Source organism: Lytechinus variegatus, chromosome 5 (genome assembly GCF_018143015.1).
Source record: "Lytechinus variegatus isolate NC3 chromosome 5, Lvar_3.0, whole genome shotgun sequence".
NCBI lineage: Eukaryota > Metazoa > Echinodermata > Echinoidea > Temnopleuroida > Toxopneustidae > Lytechinus > Lytechinus variegatus.
Genome location: NC_054744.1, coordinates 7890165 through 7915367, shown reverse-complemented (window position 1 = coordinate 7915367; position 25203 = coordinate 7890165). Strand labels below are relative to the sequence as shown.

General features: G+C 35.3%; 1 protein-coding gene across 8 annotated transcripts in view; it reads right to left on the bottom strand.

The window, feature by feature from the left end:
• Positions 1–12060: 12060 nt before the first annotated feature.
• LOC121415187 (histone-lysine N-methyltransferase ASH1L-like) overlaps positions 12061–25203 on the bottom strand; it is a 107842-nt gene continuing 94699 nt past the window's right edge. For 7 of the 8 annotated variants that reach the window (XM_041608346.1, XM_041608343.1, XM_041608349.1 and 4 more), the window contains 11 exons: positions 24525–24678; positions 23333–23523; positions 22703–22796; positions 21465–21606; positions 20624–20708; positions 19916–20003; positions 19087–19256; positions 18471–18508; positions 17444–17539; positions 16047–16255; positions 12061–12627 (listed from right to left, as the gene is read on the bottom strand). In XM_041608346.1, the coding sequence (XP_041464280.1) occupies positions 12551–12627; positions 16047–16255; positions 17444–17539; positions 18471–18508; positions 19087–19256; positions 19916–20003; positions 20624–20708; positions 21465–21606; positions 22703–22796; positions 23333–23523; positions 24525–24678 (1344 nt within the window). In that variant the 3' untranslated portion in view covers positions 12061–12550. The remainder of the gene's footprint in view (positions 12628–16046; positions 16256–17443; positions 17540–18470; positions 18509–19086; positions 19257–19915; positions 20004–20623; positions 20709–21464; positions 21607–22702; positions 22797–23332; positions 23524–24524; positions 24679–25203) is intronic. The other variant, XM_041608344.1, reaches the window with a different exon arrangement.

Sequence of the window (25203 nt, the reverse complement as noted above, 5' to 3'; positions counted from 1 at the left end):
ATCATTATCATGTGAAATGAAGTCTCATTCCTCCCTGAACACGTGGAATTCCATTATTTTAACATTTTGTGCTTCAGGCAATGAGGTCCTGATCATCAAATTCATAAAAATTGAAATATTGTATAATTCAAACAATAAAAAACAAAAAAGAAATTGTGAGTGAGTGACGTCATCGAATCTCTCATTTGGATGTAACTGGCTCGTTCATATAACTGTTTTGTTGAAAATAAGCGAAACTTTAAAATGTCATAACTTTCTTATTTTACATCCAATTTTGATGAAATTTTCATCATTGTTCTTGTCTGATTTTTCTCTATTGATTTAAATCAACATTTTTCTGAGGTGGACTTGACCTTTAACTATGGATAGCAACGTGTGACAGGTATCTCTCTCACGGAACAAATGTAATTTTGCCAGCTCATTGGACACTCAGATCATTCCTAATTGACTGGGAATAATTGATGAAAGAGCGAAGTAAAGATGGGAAATATGAACTGGGTTTCCAAAAGAAACTGATCAAATTTTTGCAAGTGCACTGCACAAATCCCACTCAGTCAAAATAAACAATATTTTTACACAGCCTAGCTTCAATAATCTTTACTAAACATGTGTCAATAATGAAGTGGTCAGATGGTAAGTTTGATTTAATCCCATCTCATTTTCACTGGTCTTTGTTTTGGCATTCTGTGACTTTGGATTCTGAAACCAATGTGAGGGGCTACAGCCTCTCTTTGACTGAACCAATCTCTTAATTATTGACATGTGCTTAGAAAAGATTATTGGAAGCTAGCCTGTGCAAAAATATTGTTCATTTTGACTGAGCTGATTTTCTGCAGTGCCTTTGTAAAGTTTAATCACTTTTTTTCTTTTGGAAGCCAGTTTATAATGTAAATGCAAGTTTAAAACCCTGTGGCTATCCATAAGTTTGACACAGAGTTAGACCATGGCATATGTTAATCTATTCTAAAGAACACAGGCTTTTGAGATTAACAATCGTGTCAAATTGTAATAGAGTAAAATGAGCAAAACATATCAATGATGGTGAGGAGATTATACACATACGCCGAAAGCGTACTGCTAACGTCGGAGGCGGCTCGCCTTTTGTGTATCACTTCCCTCTTTTTGATCGACGCCCCCTCAGACCGAGTCCAACATTGGATGTGGTTTGAAGCCGCCTTCATGTCGGCATCAGTCCTGCAATTGGTATGTGTATCACCTCCAAGTGGACTCGGGCCGGCTTGACCAATGAACCGGCAATAGCAAACACTAGTTATTGTAATAAACACTTCTTGGCCCCATCTCTTGTAAGAGTTGCGATTGATCCGATCAACCGCAACTATGAAAAGCCAGCAACGTCAAAATTTAAATTGCATGTTTGTTCAAAGTATTTTCTAGATATGACGTAATGTCATTTATTCATCGTTTTCTTGAAAATTCAGGGTGCTGTTTTTTCCTTACAAACGACATTTTGGACATTTCCTGGAGACGAAATTATGACATTGTTGGATTTCCATGTAGTAAGGTTGCTTAGATCAATCGTAACTCTTTGTAAGGTGGGGCGTGGGCCATTTTCAACCATTAGTTCAACATTTTGACTCTGCCATGCCCTGCTCTCTGTCTGTAGCTATTTTGTGCCAGTGTTCTCACTTACATATTCTCGTAATAGGACTGGACTGTCTGCCACATGCAATGACAATCCAAACCGTAGCAATTTAGGCACATCTTAACTGTCGCTGAGATTTGTATGTTGTCATTATTTCATTCAGTATTATTTGTCAATATAACAACAATTTTACTATGAGAAAGAATTATTTTCCCCCGATTTATTGGAATTTTGGTATCATGAGGTTTTTTTGTGTAGATTATAAAATGTGTATTACATTATTGTTTGTTTGAGAAGCAGCAAAGCTTTCACTTGTGACATTGAACAAATAGTCATAAGTTCTGTTGTCACATCTTTCCAATTTATGCCCTGTTAGATGAAACCTGCTGAATAACTGATATGAGAAACGCATTACAGATTTCCTCTCAGCCATTCAAATTGCACTATTCCTGTGGCATGTATCGGTTGATTGCTACCAATCTATAAATGGTTTCCTATGTAATATCAGTAACACTAGAGGCCGTTTCCTGAAGCTGTCTGTAAGTTTGCACACAACTCTTGATACATGACCGGTGATTTGTTCTTGCGCTGTCAAAATGCCCCAAATTTTGAAATATCGATGGTTAGATTGAAGTTCCTAATTCCTACAGCCGTTCATGGGTTTGAATTTACCCACATTGTGCTGCAGTCAATAGGTGGCAGAATTAAGTCCTGAGGGCTGGAAGGCGGCTCGAGCTGGAATACATTATTTCTTGATTAATGGCGTTATGTAAATGCCTTAATATTTTTTTCATTGATAATAATGACTGAAAATCTGATTTAGCTCTATTAAAAGAAAATATACCAGGAATGCGTTAATACGAACAGTTTTTAACCACTAGGTATAGATGAACTAATAATAGTTTTCATCGCCCAAATAACCGGCCTATATTGTTGATTGTCATTCTTGTTTTATACATACATACTTGGCTCATGATGCTTTGAATAAACAACTGGATCAAGTTGGCTATATTAATTACTGTCATCTTAAAAACAAGAAAATGTGCCTCTTTTTGGAGCTGTGAATTAATGGGTTGTTTTGCCTTGCAGATCGAACTGTATCTGCTGTCCTGTGTATTCTGATACCAAGAAGGATTTCATGTCACGTGTATTACACGGGGCGTGAATATGAGATTGTTATTATAATACTCTCACACACTCGTCATGAAATCCTTGTGACCTTGTTATGCAATTCTAATTAATTAGCTTTCGTTTATGAAAGTAGAATGAATTTTCACTTTCAGTTTTATTCCTCCAACCATGGACCCATTACTTGCTGTACAATATGGATCTTTCGTGGACCTTCATTGTATTTAAGCAGAGCTATTGAAAGTTTGTTCAATAACTATCCTAGCCTCCTCTAGCGTATGTGCAGCTTGACTGTAATACACACATTTTAGTGTGGTAGACCAACTACAATGTATGTTGCTGTTTGGTTATGACTCCCCACCCCCCTCCCCCTCTCCCCACAGGCATTAAGCAAAATCCAGAAGATCGACATGCATGTGCTATGTAAGACGGCATTTAATATTTTTCTATTCATTTCTTGTCACCCATTAACACACAGGTGGATATTTAAAAAATATATGATAATGCAGACATAATCGTGAACATCGGATCAGAATTTCAGTTTATTTATAATGGATCTGAATTTTTCTTAATGGTCCACATTGACCATAGATTTTTGTTTTATGTTCATTCGACTTGCAGAATTTGTTATTGAATTGTTTCGGATGTGTAAAGAATTTTTGTTATTTTTCACAATTTAGTTTAGAATGTGAACACCTTGTATTTTAATTTATTTATCGTTTGTTGTTTATACAAAGTTGTGCAAATACATATATATCTTTCTCTTGTTTTGGGTTCTGGTTTATCCAAAGATATTAGTTTTGAAAGTTGAATTTAGTTTTGTTTCAAATTGTTCCAAAGTTATTTTGTTTTCTTTAATAGCCGGTGCCATGTATACATTGTACCTTTTAGTGTAATTTCACAAGACTGGTAAAACTAATGCAGAATTCGTCTTGGCTACAAAATAGCAATGTATTAAACCTCTGTGTGTGACTCTTGAAAATTTTTCTGAAGAATCTAGAGATTTCCTTCAGTTTTGTTCAATTTTTCAACATTTTTGGATTTTTAAAGTGTACCAGTGCTCGTAGATAAATTTGTGAGTTTAAAAGCACTTTTTGATGAAATGGCACTCAGTGTATCTATATAACATGTACATGTGTATATACAGTATATGAAATTTATATTCACATTTTGCACGGTGCTCTATGTAGAGCCTGGTCTTTAGTTTGATAATTTTCAGAAAGAAATATGGTGGGTTTTTTTGGGGGGGGGGGTTTAATGAAAAAAATTTTCTCATTAATACATCATGGGCTGTAATCTCTCTAGTTTAACTGAAACCATAGTCCAAGTCTAGGCTTAATTATGGAAGCTAAAAAAGTCGAAAATTTGTTTTCACACTGTAATGGAGCGCTGTGGCCCAGTGGATTAGTCTCTGGACTTTGAAACAGAGGGTCATGGGTTCAAATCCTAGCCATGGCATAGTTTCCTTCCGCAAGATATTAATCCTCATTGTGCTACACTCAACCCAGGTGAGGTGAATGGGTACCTGGCAGGAATTTATTCCTTGAAATGCACCGAGTGCTGGAAGGCTGCTTGAGCTACAGCCGGGGTAATAATATCCAAGTCCTTTGGAAGCGCATAGAGACATTAGTCATGATGTGTTATGCGCTATGCAAGAACTGTCTATTTTATTATTAATGTTTCTTATAATTCCTGGGATCTTTCCCATGGCTTGATGATGGTGAAGAAAACTATCATCATTATTCTGAAATATTTATGAACAAATTTATTTAGCTCTAAATTTGCCGGTAAATCGAACGGTATATATTGAAATGTTAGATCTAGTCTCAGATGGCTATCTATAGATAAACCTCAAAATTATTAAAAAGAGTTGATATTAAACCCAGGTTCAGAATACGGGCCATAAAGTCCACTGCGCGGTACCGATGGCATTATTCAAATTCTTCTTTTGAAAAATTCTTTTGTCAGACATTTTCGTTGCTTTCTCGTAGGGTTTTAGCTAAACCTTTTTTAACCCAGGCTCTTGTTATGTACATATAAAAAGTTTTCACAATAACGGTGGGGATGGATTCTTCAACACAGAAAATCTATTGTTAAAAGCCCTTCTCGACTAATCAGTCTTTGTCGAAAATTGGTGAGTCAACACAGTTTCATCTCGAGCGACATATTTGCAATTTTTTGTCAGCTCCGAATCTTAGGACAATCGGCTGTCCCGGTTCAACTATTTTTTCGACAAAGACCTCTCAACTGTTTATTGTGATTTGATGGGCATCTTCAATAGATTTTCTGTGTTGTAGAATCCATCCCTGTCGCGATTGCAAAAAAATGGCTAATATTTCTGTCAATAATCAAAGAGTTAGAACAATTCTGTTGCCGTGGGTACATACCGGTATTGTAAACACCTATTAAACGTGTTCACGCGAGTGAATGGGAAGCTGAATGTCACACATTCATACCATTTCACACGTACAGTTAAAATTGTATTGTAATGTACCGTGTCACAGTCAAGAACAAGGTAATGTCACTATAAAAATTAGGACTCAATGCATTGCGCTTAGTAAATGCAGGTGCAATATACGCCTAGGGCTTACTGGCAAATGCGCATTACTGCTTCAGATCTGATGAGTGTTTGAGGGATTTTGCTTTTCGCTTTCAATAATTCTTTCTTACTTTCATAGATTAACAGGAAAAAATTTACAATTGCTCGTATTTCTTGCGAACAATTTTTATACGTGCGATGGTGCGGATTTCGCAATCGGTGAAAGAGACACTCCCTTTTTTACCTCGTGCGAAATCTGGCACTCATGCCTAGTCGCTATTTGTATTCTGTTTCATGCAGAATAGTATTGATAATAATGTTAGATTTGTTATGCGCATAATAATGAATACTTAATTCTCTATATGCGCATAATAATGAATACTTAATTCTCTACGCGCTTTACAATGAAATGTAATAAACTGAACTTATAACATCTACAGGAAATTACAACAAAAACTAAACAATTCTGAGCTGTTGAATCCAGTCATTCTTGCCTTTATCATTCTCTCGTTATCTATTCTTCCATTTTTTTTCTCCAATCATATTTTGTGGTATCATTTTTGTTCACTTTATTCACTTATTCCACGTGCATCTTTTCCATAATGTACTTCAACATGTTTTTTCTGCACTATGCCTTCACTAGTAAAATAATAGATGAAAGTTCAGTATATTGTTATTGTACAACGCCTACTTAGCTTGTTGTATGCAAGCAAATTGTACCGTTGCACTCACGATGTACCATCCAAAATGTACCATTGCACGGCTTTGGGAGGTGACGTCATATGATGCAATTCTATGCGCTCAGCTCAGTTAATGAAAGTGAAATACGCGCATAGCTTGCATATGCAATGCTGCTCGAGGTCGTGTCTTCTTTTCTTATGCTTTCAATATTTTTGCTCCATTTTCATAGAACTCTGAAGGGTTGTACAACACAAATAGGGAATATTCGTATTTGTGCAATGGTGCAAGATTTTGCATTCGGTGAAAGAAACACTCTCTTCAACTTGGCTAATGTCTCATTGAATAGAGCATCTTTCTTTCACCTCATGCGAAAATCTCGCACCATCGAACTCGTGCCTATTCGCTATTTGTATACTGTCAAGCAATTGTCCATTCATTTCAAATTAAAAAACCCCTAGCATCATCCATATGGTTGTTATACTATAACAAACAAACAAAATAAGATGCTGGCTGTCACTTTGGCATTTTAAGTTGCTTGTTGTGTAAAAACAGGTACAAATGAAGCCCCCATCGTAGTACCCATGCTACCTTTAAATCATAATTTTGAAAAAGATTAATATAAACTGAAGCATGCAGTGTACATAAAGTTACACAGATTACAAGGTGATTTATTTCTCTATGAAACGGTTCATGGATGTAATATTGCGGAGTTAAAAAATCATTCTATGGAAGATGAAAATATCTAATATTTTTAATCTTGTCTGAATGGATGCCCCAGGGTTTAATCATCGTGTTGACATTTCAAAATTTTCATCCATCGGGAATAGCAAGAATGGTTATGTACATCACGGGGCCTCGTCTTACAAAGAGTTACGATCGATCTGATCAACCTCACGTATATGAAAATCCATCAATATGGCATGTTGGCTCAGTGGTAGAGCGTCCGCCTCATGAACGGGAGGTCGTGGGTTCGATCCCCGGCCGAGTCATACCAAAGACTTATAAAAATGGGACCTTCTTGCTTGGCGCTCAGCGTTTTAGACCGAAGAAGGGTAATGATATCATATTATGTTATGCAGGGCCCACTGTCTCACAATTGAAAGAGGCTACCCTGGATAAATAAAACATTATTATTTATCAGTACCATTATTTTTTTTAATTTAAATATGAAATTTGCACAATATCCTTTGAAAACGAAAAGAAGCATACTGAATTGTCAAGAAAATACTGAACGTGTGGATATACATCGTATCTAGGAAATATTTTGAACTAACATATATTTTAGATAGTGACGTTGTTGGCTTTCCATAGTTGTGGTTGATTGGATCATAACTCTTTGTAAGACGGGGCCCTGGTTAAAGATATTACAGTTTGGACAGATGATGAAAAATCAGACAATGGACACTGAAAAAAATTAAATTGATTAGTGGACCCCACCAGAAGATGCCCATTTTTGAAATGATGAAGTTCTGCTAGGCTTTAGATAGTTCATTGTGTTGTGAAGTCTGGTGATAAAATATTACATTCAATAGTGTTGTTGTTGTATACATTCAATGCTCTGCTAGGAGTGCATTTTGCAGTGTCCACCAGAATTAATTAATTGGTTCATTCATTGTGTTGGACTGTTAATAATTGCTCTATGGGTTGCTGAAATGTCATTTCTATTTATTTTTCTAGTATGGTATTGTGTTAATGTTTTTGTTGCTTTTGTAAACGATGCTCTGATATTTTGCCTAGTGTTATTTCAAATTGAATTGCATTCTGTTATGCCTTAAACTTCTGAAATTGGTGTTTTGGCAACTTAACAGCCACCCTACCCCCCCCCCCCAAAAAAAAGAAATTTTGAGGAAGGATTTTTTTTTAAAGACAGAAAAAAAAAGAAAATACTTAGTTTCCATGAAAAAAAAGAAATAGGGAATCTGAATAAAACATACTGGCTTACAAGCAAGCACCATGTTTTTTTTATTCCCCAGAGTCAGAATTACATTATGAATATGCAAAACACAGTTGAACGCCTTCTTGTATATTGCTAGCAGTAAATATACCAGTGCTCATTTATTCATCTCATTTAATGTTGACAATGAAGTGTTTCTTTATATATTCAGTACAATGTGTATATGTCGATACACTGAAAAGATGTGTGTATAAAAAGTGTGTTAAAAAAAGCCATTTAAATAGAAAGAGATGATTTAGATGATCTCTCAGAGGTCATTATTTTGTTATGAAAAACAAATGAATTTGATGTTGCTTTTTAAAAAGTGTTTCCAAGAAACAAAAAATGAATAAAATATTGCATATATTATCTCTGCATCTTCACACTCAAAGTGTGTATTATAATCTATTCCAATGGGTGTTGCAAATAAAAAATAAAAGATCTAATTTGTAGTCTTGCATTTCTTATGTGTACACTTCTGCCAAGGTTTAATGATCTTTGCTCCAAACATTCTGAACCAACCCTATGCCCTTTGAGCAATTACCGCTTCACCCTGACAAAGAATATTTGTTGAAGGTTGAGGAAAATCCATTAGAATTTTATTTGATGTCGTATGCAAGCAGCATTTCAACAAACAAAAATATTAATGCATTTTATATTACATTAACACATGGGGCTGCTGGCAACACAGAATCTATCTTAATCTTTAATGGATTTTCCTTAAATTTCTAATGAATTTTTTTTCTGCTATAAAAACAATTCAGGGTGGACTTCCCCTTTCAGACCAGTTCAAATGTTGCAACATCTCGGCAAAGAAAAATGAATGAGCAATCCTCAACAGGTCACTAATAATAACATCAATTACACACACTATTTTCCACTGTTTTCTAATTTTTAATTTGTACACAGATTAATAGAATATCTGGGCTTATGAAAAAACCTCTTTGCTATGTTTTCCATTTCTTTACACAATATATATGAGCATGAAACAACGAAAAACAACGACAACCTGGACACATTCAATTTCAGTTTTATCACACATATTATATACAAACTGTTATGTTCACATCATATACAAGTCAATGTTTTACCCCGAAAAATAGTGATTAAAATTTTCATTTCAAATTGTCATCCTCGTTTCATTTTTTAAATTTTTTTGTTACATAACATTTTTCTTTCGTTTCAAGCAATGTTTTAAATGCATGTTTTGTAGTACCTAGTCATGAACTGATATTTACAACAAAAAGTACATTATGGGTGGGAAAAGGGGACCACGGTTTGGGTTGAATTTCATATCCAGCTGCATACATTTTTTCCCTTTAATAAAATGACAATATTAGCCAGCTTTGATTTCAAATTTCTAAAATAATGACCAAATAATTACAATCCATTCAAATATTTTAAATGTAGAATGTCTAATAAATACAATTTCATACAAGAAGGCATCAACACCATTTCAGTTATATACAAGCGTCGACTACTAGGTAGTCAGGGTTAAAATGAAGAGAAAAAAAAATCAAATAAAAATGATATACTCCACACATAAGCGTCTGAGTACACGTTCAAAAATGTATTTATAGGGCAGTGTTATATTAACAGGAAAAAGAAAGTTATTTGAACAAGAATGTATACACACATTTACAACAAAATTTAATTTCAAACTAACATTATGATTACTTCAAAACACAACGGAATATATGAGACAAAAACACCACCACCCTTTTGAAGAATAAGAATAAATTGCACCATAAAGATCAACGATAACTAAAACACCTAGCACGTCCTATTTGCATCAATTTTCAAAATCTTTTTGAATACCTTCTGCATTTCCAATCCAACAAATACACTGGATTTTGCTTTACATATCAATGCAAAGCTAAGAATTAAAACATGAAAATGGGTCCGGTCAGAATTAATGTACGTTTGCTCAAAATATAGGAATAATATACATTGTTAAAACAACTTTAACACACAAAATTTGGAATCATTTTACCCACAATTTTCTGATTCAATTTGACTGTCCACCCTCAGCGACTTGCATATCTCAGTAATACACAAATTTACGAGTATTTAGATATAGAGTTGTTTTATATATCCCTACTACACTTACCACGATTCAAATACACACATATTTAACGTCGGTGGTAGATTTCAAATATATCCGATTCTTATAATAAATCAGCTCCAATTGACATTCTATCGATATGAAGATTTCCCACACCCACACATAAAACCATACTCTAAACAAATATCAAAATGAGACGTTGGACCTCTGGAGTAGTCTTTAAGAAAATGATAGATATGGTGTTCCTCTTTTGACATTATACTCCAAGAGAAGATACGGACATGTTAATAAGTGAAGCAAGAGTGAGTGGGGAGGGGGCAAATTGAGAGCAGACAATCTATTTAATCCCCTATTTAAGCCCATACAAAATATAACACACACACTATACATATTTTGATCATCTCTCTTTTGTATACGCATTTGTATTGTCATTTTTACGCATTTTGGTGCTTAGTGTCTGTAAACGCTGTGATATGGTTGATTGTTAAATGCTGGTTATTGATATTATCTTTCATACTGTTCTTCATTTCCTTCTTAATGGTCGTAAAAACAAGGTTTTTCTCCTGCCCATCATTTTATTACAGGGAATTAATCACCAGACAGGAAGAAGAAGGACATAATGATCTATTTCTGATCCTAATTGCGTCAGCATGCCTGAGGAGGTTCTAGAAGCATTTCAAGAACTGTTAAAAATTGTATGCAATAGATACATTCTCCCGAATACAACAAAAACAGTGGACTTCATTTTGGTTGATAAGTCCTAACATTCTGTAACCTTATGTCTCCTACATCACATAAATGCAATAAAAAGTAACCGTTTTATTTCACAATTTCCAATTATTGAGAAGTATTGTGTTGCAATATATTTCATTACAGCATATTCAATTATGCGATTGTAAATAATTGAAAAAAAATTGGAACATATATGTACTGTATCTATGCATTAGTGATATTTTGACAAGTACATAAAGACATAAAATATGACATAACCAGCCACATATTATAATAAAATTTCATGATTCAAGTAAAATATATGAAGAGTATATAGCATACATCAAGATTCCATTTTCAAAACAATTGAATCTAATCAGTTTAAGAGAGCATCGAATAATAACAAGTACGTCATACACGCCATGTTTGTAAAATTCGGAAAGCGAGTTTATTTTAAAAATTAATCAAACATGATTTCATAATTCAGGATTTGAAATATAGCTGAATTCGTCATTTTGTACACAGAGTAAATCATGAGATAAATGAACATGTAATTTGTATGTACATGATGCTCTTGACTACTTCATTTATCCAAACTACATGTAGTTATGTTGATCTTGGCTATGAATTCATATTTCAGAAAATATTTCCTCTATTACTATAGCAATTGTCTTTATATAATCATTTTCAATATTTCCATATGAATATCAGGAAAGGTTGTCTCAATAAGCTACAATCTTTGGTACAATAGCACTGAAAACATGATTTTCTTTGACAGGATTAGAAATGATTTGAAAATTGCCAAGAAACAATCTGATTTATTCACAATGACTTCATTATAAATCACAGAATAAAACCACAATCATATATTTCTTAATATAACGATTGAAAATGAAACAAACTTCATTTCAGAGAATTATGTATAATACACATGAAAACTTAATACACTCATACAGGAGAAGAGAGTAGCTCCGTCATGGATTGTTGCTTTACGATCGATCCCCTTTCAATGTGATTTCAATCATGATTTCAAGTACAAATTCCAAACTTGACAATTGTTACAGACAGGAGGACACCAACGCTTCACAAACTTTTTGCATGCGGTTATCCTTCACACAACATCGTAAAAATCTGAAATCTCATTCCAATCTTATTCCGACGCTGCAACCTCCACCCAAAATCGCTCAGTATTGGTAAAAAAAAATATGATGGCTTCTAATCTAATCTTTAGATTGATACAACCCAGGTAAAAACGCCATTTGGGTTAGCCCAATTTGTATCCCGCACAAGCACTTCTTTGTCGTTTGAAATTCTTTCACATAATCTGGAAGAAATTTAATGATTCTCTCCCACTCACGTTTCCTATGCCTCTCAAAAAAATTCTCTTTGTTATCCAAGTTATCCAATATGCTTTACATACTGTAGTATTGGATGGGACTTATTAATTTTGTTTTAGTAACTTTCAACGAAGGAGGAATGAACATTCTCCTTTACCATCCAAAGGTCTCGATTTCGTTTGATTTCGACCTAAGATGTGTTAATCATTTGATGATTTCAACAAGCTATTATTACCTATACCGACATAAGTTAAACCAATAACTACCACATTCCCTGAATCTGTTCATACATGTTTCCGACTCCAGAACTCTTCACTAGTCATTTCAAATCCAGATCGCCGCCGTGTACTGTCTGCTCTCGCAAGACTTTTTTTTTTTCCTTTGATTTCATCGGAATCCAACCTACTCGCATCAAGTATGGCTTCCTTGGCTTCCTGCTTCTGTCGTTTCCATGGTAATACATCGCCTCACGAATCCTTCGGCGTGGGCGGATGGGTGTAGTCGGATGCCTCGCCCCCGACAATCCCTCGTCATTCTATCGCCATGGTAACACTCAGACGAAGTCTTCCATTACCGGTGCCTGTCTCTTCCTCTGCTTTTTTCCTTGCTCTAGGAGATAAGTCACATCCACTGTGGAAAACAACAATTCAAAATATTAGTGAAACTCGTATTTCTATAACTGACAGGGATGCCAGTAAGTTTTACTCACTGGGCCTGAAAAGAAGCCAGAACATGTTAAAATCCCATAAGTACTGTACAATATAAAGCCTGAAATGTTAAATTGTCAGAGCCTAAAATCAGGCAATAGCCTAAAGACTAGCATCTCTGAACTGAGCAACGTGAAATAAATGTTGCGCCGAAGTATGAACTTTGGAATTCGTAAAAATTTGCTGAAGGTTAATAATTAGCAATCCAGAAAGCAAGGAATTAATATTATCTTGCTCAAAGTTATGTACTGGTACGTGAGACATAAGCATGTGGGACGTCATGTCAAAGAAGCAAAACTTTGATTTATCAAGCAGAAAACTGTAAATTAATAAATGATGAAAATGAGCTCATTTTAGGTCTTTTAAAGAAATTCCTTTTAAGTAAACGTACATGGAGTACATATAGTTGAAATTTATGCCAGCGTCATTGACAAATTTGGAAATTACACTTTCAAACTTCAGATTTTTTAATAAGACAATCATCCCCAGACGTAATTACATAATTTGATCTATCACTTTATTTAAAAAAAAACAAACTATTTTTATGACGGATCTTTTCCGAAATTGCACCTTGATACACTAAGAAGTTATTAAAATGAATATCACTCCCATCACATACATGAACCAAGTTTGCAATTGATCAATGAAACTGTTTATTGTATTGTATAGGGGGTCCTAAAGCTGCGCGGGTCCTAAAGCTACGCACCACTCATCGCGCATGCAGTTTTTATGGCAAATGTGCGCCCTGTGTATGGAACTGTGACTGCAGAGTGACGAACGATTCCTATTCAATTTTTTCTACAGAGGCTGCAGTAAATCTCTAAATGCAGAGAAAACCAACAACTGTTTGGAAGTTTGTAGTTATATTTGCTTTAATTTCATTTTATCCTATGATAGTTTCAAGTGCGTAGCTTTAAGACCCTTTCTACATCGGGCAGCAAAACAAGAGCTGTTCGGAAAACACGGCGGGATTTTCGTATTAGTGAGTTTTGCGATATTTTCTTCTTGGTTAATGATCTTTACAATGTTTGCCACAAATTAGTGAAATATAATTTGTTGAAATATAAAAATTGGGACAGTTTTTATAGTTTGAAAACAAATGCGTAGCTTTAGGTCCCCCCCCCATCATACTGTCTATTTCAATGTAAGAATGGGTAATTTCCAGGTATATATATGAATTGAGACTTTTGACCTTGCAATCTCCAAATATTAATCACATTATTTTCTACCCAGCATACACATATTAATCAAGTTTAAATTTGATCAATCAATTTATTTTTTTTTAGAATGAAAACAGGATGGACAAATCCAAAACACGCTTCCAGGAGCCCCCCCCCCCCCATGATAGAAACATATCAATTATCACATCATAAATAATTTCCACTGTTTACCCACTATTTACACGTGGAAATTGGTAATTTCAAATCAAATTGTGCAAATTATGAATTCCCCGATACATCCATTTTAATTTCCAGCTTTTCACATGAGCAAATTATTGCTAATTTGAGAAGCAATGAGTGATTAAAATAGCCAGTATGAAAGCAATACACCCCTATGGATTTAACAAGGAATGCTAATTAGAAGCAGCAATGAAAGTTAGAAGCAAAGCAATGATATCTTAACACCAGAGGGAGTTCATCCTTTAGATATTTGTAAAGATTGAGCATGGCAAGACAGATACGATTCTCATTCATAGATTATTAGACTTTTTTTTTTTTCAGAATACATTGGCATGTATGGCACTTTACATCTTGGTTGCCTGTAAGGTCAAGCTCGCCTCTAAAGCAGATTTGTGAAACAGCCCCCGAGAAATAAAAGATGCATTAAGAGGCATGTACTCAAAATTTATCACTTTTGAGTAGAAAAGCGAGAAAATTACATATTACATGCCATGTGGGAAAAAAACAGATGTATTTCTAAAAAAAAATCTTTAATAGTGGTAGTCAGTAATCATAGACATGCATAAATAAATAGTTTGACATTTTTCCAATAAATTTTTTTAGCAATTGAGAGAATATCAATGTAGAGGAGTGGGGGGATTTAAACTGTAGGTACTATCTATAAGGCAATTAAAATTTAATTTATATACATTATTCATTATTCACAGTGCTTTAGGTATGATAATTCTTTTTTTTAATGCTACAATTTCAAAACATAAACAAAAATTTTTATATATGTATATGTGAGGTAATGATAGCGTGATATGAGTTTTTTTTCATGCTACAAAGATTTTCTGACCAACAATTCACTGCAGTTTCATAGTCATATTAAAAGACATGCATATCTTGTGATACAATGAATACAAAGAAAATATGCAATTTGAAAGGGAATTAGCAGTTTCATTCCAAGTTTGCTCTTTTAACAAATAACAAATAATGGGTGAGGCATGCAAAGACATGTTTCTTTTTGTTGCATTTTTCTCTATAACAATATTTTCATAGGGTTTTGTCACTCATACAGCCTGTGAGGAAATCCTTACCACTGTGCATACTTAAACCAACGGTGCAACTTTTGGAATATAATGTAGTACTATGAATAGTAGTGATATTGGTAGTAGGAGTGGTCGTAGTAGTAGTAGTATTTTCATTATTCTAAATACAGGTAGTAGCTTCAATATTATGGTAGAAGTACTGGCAGCAGCCGAAGTAGTAATAGTGGTAGTAGTAACGGCGGCGGTGGTAGCAGTAGTAGCAGTAGTACCAGCAGAAGTAGTAGTAGTACCAGCAGAAGTAGTAGCAGTACCAGTAGTAGCAGTAGTAGTAGCAGCAGTAGTAGCAGTAGTAGTAGTAGTAGCAGCAGAAGTAGTAGCAGTAGCAGTAGCAGTAGTAGCAGCAGTAGTACCAGCAGTAGTAGCAGCAGTGGTAGTAGCAGTAGTAGCAGTAGCAGCAGTGGTAGTAGCAGCAGTGGTAGTAGCAGCAGTGGTAGTAGTAGTAGTAGAAGTAGAGGAGTAGTAGTAGTAGTAGTAGTAGTAGTAGTAGTAGTAGTAGTAGTAGTAGTAGTAGTAGCAGCAGCAGTAGCAGCAGCAGCAGCAGTAGCAGCAGTGGTAGTAGCAGTAGAAGCAGCAGTAGTAGCAGCAGTGGTAGTAGCAGCAGTGGTAGTAGCAGTAGTAGCAGTAGTAGTAGTAGTAGTAGTAGTAGTAGTAGTAGTAGTAGTAGTAGTAGTAGTAGTAGTAGTAGTAGTAGTAGTAGTAGCAGAGCAGCAGCAGCAGCAGCAGCAGTAGTAGTAGTAGCAGCAGCAAAAGTAATTGCAGTAACAGTCGTCGTCACAATATAATATAATAATGCAAGCAGAAGCAACATGAAATGAAAGAAAAGAAAATGAAACCAAAAATGGAACACTAACAGACAGCCGAGCCACCATTTTTTTCATCATCACCACCATCATCATCAAGCGAGCCGGTCTTACACTGCTTGGCGGCTCGTTGTTGAGATAGAAGATGAACCATGATGCCGTCGAGACGCTGTCGTTGTCTCTCCTTATCAGCCTCCGTCTTGGGACCCCTCCGCCTCTTGCTGTTCTTAGTTGCATTGTCGGAGGAGCTTGGTGCATCCCTGACAACGAACAGAGAGGAAAAGCATAAACATACTGAGCTCATATCTTTTTCATTCACAAAAGAGAAATAAACAGCATAAATTCATTCATGGATTTATTCTGTCATTAGATAAAAAAAACCCAAAACATTATGGATTAAAACAAATCAAAGTACTAAACTTAGGTTTACCATTAATCTGATAACTAATCAGAGCTCTGTATCTTTAGCACCATTTAAGCTTCCATTCTCGTTTTATTTGACTTAGCATTCTATTAATTCCTGCAATTACTCTTGGTATTAAAGTGCAATAATTTTTACTGTATTTTTAGTATGCCTTTATTCAGGGCCAGTTTGAAATCAAAGACCGCTGCTGCAATATTGTTAAAATAAAAATGTATACAGAACAAACCTTCAATTGTTCCTTTAAATTAAACTATTTTTACCCTACCCAGGCCAGGTGGGTGTTTCATAAAGCTGTTCGTAAGTTATGAGCGACTTTACGAACGACTGGTGATCCTTTCTTAGGAGCTAAATTAACACCAATGAACACCTGGTAGGTATTATTTACCAGGACGAAGGATCACCAGTCGTTCCTAACGTCACTCGTAACTTACGAAACAGCTTTCAGAAACACTCACCAGGATAGTTTCAGGTGGGTGTTTCATAAAGCTGTTCGTAAGATAAAAATGACTTTATGCACGGCTGGTGATCCTTTCTTGTGCTATGTGATATCCCTTTATAATTGATTTATGACCTCAGAACATGTTCCAGTCGTGCGTAAAGTTGTGCGTAACTTTACGAACAACTTTAAGAAACACCCACTATAGCTGGTATCCTTCTGTGGAAGATGACGAGGTATACTACATTTACGGAATCAAAATTACATGGGGTCTCGGGGGCAATGTAGCAACTGAAATGCTCCCTTAACCTCAGGTTAAGATTTCGATGCTGATTCCTCCAACATGGTCTAAGTTCATTGACCCTAAATGACCTTTGATCTTGGTCATGTGACATGAAACTCTAATAGGATGTTCAGTAATACTTGATTAACCTTATGGCTAAGTTTAATGAACTAGGTCCATATACTTTCTAAGTTATGATGTCATTTCAAAAACTTAACCTCAGGTTAAGATTTGATGTTGACGCTGCTCTGCTATGCAGGTGAGACAAAAAGGAATTTTTTGTCTTCATTGATTGCTATGCTTACCCTGATACGTTGAGTCCATTCTTGCCATGATCTGAGTTGTTCATAGAATCTTCGCTTCCTGAGTTCTTGTCCTTCTTACATTTGACAGGATTAGTCCTGAAAATACAAATAAATTAATAATAGAAATATCTTAAAGAAGTTCTTATCTTTATTGAACAAAAAAGAAAAAAAGAATCCTGTTTCATAGGTGTGTCTTTTTTACCCGCTTTTTTTGTGTAAAGTAGGCCTGTAGAGAATCAACTCACTATAGTTGAGACATTTTGGTTTTTACATTTTGTATTAGTTATTTAGGATGATAACACAATTCAAGGTTCTTAGTAACATACAGGGAAACAAATACAAGGGACTAAAACCAATTCATTTTAAAAAATAAGACAAACAAAAGAGCCCCCATGATTGCCATTGCATGGAATTAATCACAGAAATAACCAATTACTCAGAAATATTTCACTTTGATAACAAGTTCAGAGAATTTAAGATGTGGATAAATAAAACTAGTACGAAAGCATTAGAAACTTTATTCCACCCTCCTCTTAAAAGGTCCGGTCCCACTGGCGGGAGGATTAATTACGCATGAATTGTGTAGACAAATTTCACAAGCAACAAGGAATACAAACCAATTTTGTTACCAATTCATGTGCAAATATTCCAAAAATGCCACTGAAACTTGGTCCTAATAAATTATTACATGCTTCACGCTTTTCTAACGATGTTTACATATTCAATTTGCAAGAATATTCATATATATCATTTTGTAACTATATCTCTACGTTTCATGTTTTATACAGAATGAATATACTGATCACAACATTTTCGAGGATAACAACCCCTAAACATTCAAAATTATTTCTTGAGCATACCCCCAATAATGGCACATTATACAATCTCTGAACCTCTGAGTGTTTTGTCATAAAATTATTGCTTGGGTTTCTGCGTGAGGGAGGGTTGGGATGTAGATTTGAAATGGTAAAATTACAATTATAGATGGGTCGGGAGTTAAGGATAAATAATAACGACTATTTCTTACCTTTGTTGCCTTTTGAAATGCTCTGGAATGTAATGAGGCTGGAAAATGAAATAAAGAGGAAAAATACAGTATACACATTTCAATTCAATACAAGTTTCTGAGCTACAAACCTCAACCAAGTACAATTGTTACACGTTAAGTCAAGTAGAGGGAGAGTGGAACAAAACATATTTATAAAAAATAAAATGCTTTGAAAAATAAAGAATTCAGATGGAAACAATGTTATATCTTCAAATAATGTATAATCTAAATTTTAAAATTTTCATATTGAAGAAAATCAATTGAAACAACATAGAAAGTGAAATGATGATGTTGCAAGGGCAACAAAGTCTTATATCTCAAAGTTACAGAACATTCAGGAGAGGAAAAAAAAAACCTAGTTGACAAAACAATGTTTAAAAGAGAAATCAATTTTCTGCCTGTATTTCCTTTCCCTTTTTCATTTCACACAGGGTGAACCGTAAACCTTCTCCACGTGAGAAAATCTTTCTTGAATAGAGAGGTGAGATCTGAACATCCATTAATGAAGAAGGGGGAAACGGAAAAAAGTTTCTCCTAAAACATTGAGATACAAGTTCTTGTCTTTCATCCCGGCGAGGATAAGTGATTCCCTTACCGTGTAATCTCTCTTGGGCACAAGCTTCTTCTCGAATCTGTCAAAAGCGTATCTCTTGGTGCAGATAGGATATCGACTGAGCTTGCCGATCGGACTGAAGAGATGCGCCGTCCGATCCAGACGGTACTCGCAGACATACACATCCTGCTCCTTCACTCCTTTAGGTCTCCCTGAATCAGGATTAAGGAAAGGATTAAGGGATTAATTAATCAAGGGATTAACTACTAAGTCATTGCTTGAAAATAGGCGCTGATTCTTTACGATGGAAGAAAAGACGCTAAACTATTTTCCTTTGATTTTGTCAACTTTTGACAACTCTCCTTGGTTTGATTGGATGACGGACAAAATGTCTAACATTTATTAGATATAGATAACTGTTTTGTTGTATTATTATAATAAATGTAAAAAGGGAATAGCCTAGATAGGCTAATGACTTTTTGTTTCCCCCTCACATCCCAATCATTACTCTTTGTTTTTTCTTGTTATTTTTTGTCTAAATTGTACAACTGTCATTGTTGTTTTTACTCTATTGCATTAACTCACTAGGTATTGTACCCTGTTTTTAAGAGATGAAATAAATTTGAATAAAACAGACTTTGTTCAGTCTGTTGGATAAGACATCTGACAAGACAGACTTGAATTCACACATTTGTACTATGATTTGATGTGTATTATTCGATCAACACAGTAACAGACACTTCTGAATTCAAGATATTCATGAATAGCTAAAAAGTGAAAAAGATATCAGCAATCTAATTTTCCCAAAATTCCCTGTGTTGAAAAAAAAGTTATCATGCAATAATTGAAGCCTTGCAAGAGGTGGGCCTACCTTTGCAGTACTTGGCAAGGTCCATCACACAACATAGTCCTACAATGGACTCTAGTCGGATGATCTCATACAGAGGCACTCGGAACAACTAACAGGAGAGATGAAAGTTTAAAAAAGAGAATGATCATCAAATTGGCAATTCAAGTTATACACGATGAAAATAATTGATTATGTTCAGCCTGATCGATATTAAGTGGTTGTCCGAATCTGAATGGTTGGGTCAGCAATGACGTTGATGGACACATCCACGCTAACTTGGTGAGGACAGTAGTGCACTGTGTGCGGAACGGCTTTTACATGTATTGAAGTTGTTTTAGTTTTTATTTAAATGACTCCAGGGAAGGGCTATTCACCATTGAGAAGAGGTTATTCCAGTCCTTTATCGTGACATTATTACTTCCCCATTATTAACAAAATATACATGCACATATATCCTGGAATATTCATGAATTCTTAACTGATATACAAGATATCTATTTACCAATTGTAATTATCATATTATAAGCTTGCATCTAAAAAGGATGTGTGGTAGATTTAAATGAATGAGCAAACCATATACACTGTTTATTAGTAGGAATATTACTTTAAAAATGTATGAGAAAGACAATAACTTAGTCTTGATAAGAAAGAAGGGAAAATAACAATATATTTGAATGTTGCACCCAAGAGTGAGAAACCGGTAAAGACAGACATATTAGCGAATCTTACCTCATTTCGGAAGAACTTTCTGGACGGAGTATGATGAGTTTCGTGGGGCCTCAAGAAATGGTGACCGAATACAAAGCGTTCTCCACTATGAAGAAACAAACACAAAAGGAAATGTTGGAATACAATCCCGCTTTCACAGATATTTTGCTACATGTATGTGAATAATAACTTCTACAAAATAATAATCACAGTGCATAATGCAAAAGTAGGTTGTCTTTTCAGGTCTGAATCGATGAAGATGACACACGTGATATGTCATGTTTGAAAATCTTAAAGGACAATTCCACCCCAACAAGAAGTTGATTTGGAAAAAGGGAGGAAAAAGGGAGAAAAATCCAACAAGCAAAACACTGAAAATTTCATCAAAATCGGATTTTAAATAAGAAAGTTATGACATTTTAAAGTTTCGCTTAATTTCACAAACAGTTATATGCACATCCTGGTCGGTATGCAAATTGGCAGACTGATGACGTCACCCACTCACTATTTCTTTTGTATTTTATTATATGAAATATGAAGTATTCTAATATTCTCCTCCTTGTCAAGTGAAACAAAGTTTCATTTCTCCCTGAACATGTGGAATTACCATTATTTTAACAATTTATGGTTAAGTTAAGTTGGTCCTTCTTGTCAAATCTGTAAAAATTGAAACATTGTATTATTCAAACAATAAAAACAAAAGACTTGACCTTTAAAAATAGTATCACTTGATGAATTCTCATTGGAAAAGATTTTGTCTGCATAAATTCAGCAGGATCCATTATTGAAACAGAAGAATATAACAAATAAGTCAGAAATGATCAAAATATCTCGTATAAATACAACAAGTTATATAACTCACATTTCAGTTTTCCAGAGCTTTTCGACCCTGAAGATATTAAACTTGTCTGGTGTGGTATTAGCCATGATTCTAGCAGACGTTCTCATTGGTGATCCATCGGAGCCACGCCGCTGGTTCTCATGAGCAAGGTATACACAATCACCTGCAAATTTGGCAATGATTTTGAAAACAGTGACCAGCATGAAGCATAATTCAGACTGGACATATGTATGTATTTGGGATATAGAAAGGCCATTAGTAAACATTCTGGCCATTACTAGGCTGTAGAGATAAGTTGCCGTTATCAATAGTATTATCACCATCATCACTATTATCTTCATCATGATCATGATCACCACCACCACTATCATCATCACCATCACTACCACCATCATCACACTGTCACCACTACCACCACCATCACCACCACCACCATCATCATCGTCATCATCACCATCATCATCATCCCCACCATCATCATCACAATCCCCACCATCATCAACATCATCATCAACATCATCATCATCACCATCATCATCATCCCCATCATCATTATTATCACAATCCCCACCATCATCATCATCACCACCACCACCACCATCATCGTCATCATCATCACCATCATTATTATCATCATCATCACCATCATTATTATCATCATATTCACCATCATTATTATCCCCACCACCACCATCATCATCACAATCCCCATCATCATCATCACCACCATCACCACCATCCCCACCATCATCATCCAATCATCATCATATCATCATCATCACCACCACCACCATCATCATCAACATCATCACCATCATCTTCATTATCATTACCACCACCACCATCATCATCACCAGCATCACCATCGTTGTCATCACCATCCCCACCATCATCATATCATCGTCATCATCACCACCACCATCATCATCATCACCACCATCATCATCCAATCATCATCATCATCATATCATCATCACCACCACCACCACCACCACCATCAACATCATCTTCATTATCATTACCACCATCACCAGCATCACCAGCATCACCATCGTTGTCATCACCATCCCCACCATCATCATCATCATCACCATCATCATCACCACCACCACCATCACCATCATCACCATCATCATCACCATCACCACCACCACCTTCATCATCACCAGCATCACCGTCGTCCTCATAATCACTATCACAACCTTCGTCCTCATCACCACCACTACTACTTTATCACCAACATCACTACTATCGCTCACCTTGTTTGACTATAAGTGTATCATCCCTCTGCAGACACAGGTAGTATGAATGGTTAGGTTGTGCATTCTTGGGCTGGGGTACCATCACAATTTCCTGCATAAAAGCCAAAGGATTATAAATAATTTTTATTTTAAGCATTCGATAGTATTTCCTCAATCTTGGGCATATATAAATAGAGGGCAAGAGAGTAGGACTGCTACATAATTATAATACAAAAAAGAACTTAATGAACTAACTACATTTTTAGCACTAAATTCCATGGAACATGAGAAGCCAAATTTACTTTTAAAAAATAATAATAAATAATATTAAATGAAGTGATTATCTGAGTGAAAGCTAAACTATGTGGGTGGAACTCCCATCAAAACTAATACATGTCCTTTGTAAAAGGGCAAATTTTAGCAAGCTTTGGCTTCGATTTGGTTGTTACTATTCCATCCATGCATTTGATAATTAGAGTATTAATTTTAATCATTATCTTCATCATCATCATCATCATCAATCATCATCACTATCAACATCATTACCGCTGTCACTTATAAACTGTCTGAAATTTACAATTGATGATAATCTTCATGGAAAAATATAATAGTGCATTCTCATGCAAGGGGTCAATCCATGAAACTGACCTTTGGCACAGGTCGAGGGTCACAGTTCTCGCAGAGGTAATGTTCCGGTTGATCTTTGACCCCTACACAGTCACAGTGCTGCCAGACATAACACTTCTCACATTGGATCATCAGACCCTCGTCGTTGAAGAGACCACACAGACACCTGATTATCTCTTCTTCTTCCTCTTCCTTTGGACCAGCCTTGGGATCTGATTGTAAAATTGAAAAAGACAATCCATGTTTCACTGTCTGAAATACAAATCTAAAACAGAAATACTCAGCCACTTTGCAGCGCCAGATTGACGAGGTTCTACTTCTACTTCTATCCCTTATATGCCAAGCAGGGTAGCAGCAACTCCCCTCTTTTTACGTCTTTCGGTCTGATGCGGCCGGGATTTGACCTCCCGGTTGTGAGACGGACGCTCTACCAACAGAGCCAACACACACATGAAGAAGAAATTCAAATAAGAACATGATTGAACTCCTTGATTTCGAATCATAAACTAGGTCTCTGCCGACCTTCGTTCAGGTGAGACAAAAATGTAAAGGAAGTGCATTTTAAAGTTAAATTAATGTTTATATGATTATACAAACTAATCAAACCATGTATACATGTACGTAGCAAATTTGAATATTTTTAATAAATTGTATTTATAATTGTCTTTATATATCTATAAATTGTATTTGAATACCTTAATATCTTTTCAATTGTACTTGAATGCCTAGTTTTAAATTAATCATGATCAATTCTTTATTTTCCACAAACTACCCTTTACTTCATTTTTTGTTTCTACATGAAGCATGAATATTTCATATCCCCTCTAATCCTCATTTTAAAATAAAATTTGATTATTTTTCAATGGGAAGTATGGATGACATTACACACATCAGAGAGAAAAGTAGGTTTTTTCTATTTACTTGTTTTAATTGGCTGCGACTCAATGTAGATTTGAATTACACCGATAAACCAAGTCCACCATCATGTGGTCACATATCTGAAATGGCTTGACATTACAATTTTCATAAATCAGAAATGACACAAAATGTTTCAGGTAGCTCCCACATAAAAGGACTCTAACACCCACATTTGTATGAAATTTGGTTACATTCTAGCAAACAAAAGTTACAGCACAGTGGGTGCTGCACCTAACACTATAACAATAAAATATTAGAAAGACAATTTCCACTCAACGGTCACTCTGAAACCCACCCTTGACCACTTTGAGAGCCTCCACGTCCACCTGTTTCTTGACCGGTTCCAAGATGTCCTGGAGATGGCTGGTGGCCTGAGCCTTAGCGGTCAGGTAGATCTTTCTCAAGACCGCTGCATCCTTGCCCAAGTCTGACCGCTTGCCGTTGTATTTCTGTTGGACGTACAATAATCATATAGAAATACCCTTAGAATGAAGACATATGTCCTTCCAACAGAAAATTTGGTGAGTATATGTGTATACACACAATTATTCTATTTATCGATCAAGAATAAACACAAGATGAGAGATTAAAAACAAAAGAAAACTTCATTCAAAATGAAACATCCCATTTCCAGCTTGTCTTTATCATAATTGCAACTTTTACACTATACACTATACAGAAAAGTGGTAATTCTTATATCACAATATCCATAAATACTTGTCTAACTAGTGTAGCACAAAACTAATAAGGATTTTTCTGGGAGGTAAAGCTGCTCCAGCCAACACGCATCCTCAGCCTATCAGAAATTCTTTAGGCATGGTGTATAGTGAACCTCAGTTACTTGTGACTTTTGGGGGGAATAATTTTACTAACTTCCATTTTATCATAATTATCAGGTATTGCTGACTTTGTATGTGCTAGGGAAAATATATGGTACATCTCTTGTTCCATCACAAGCAAATTTTTCCCCCCTT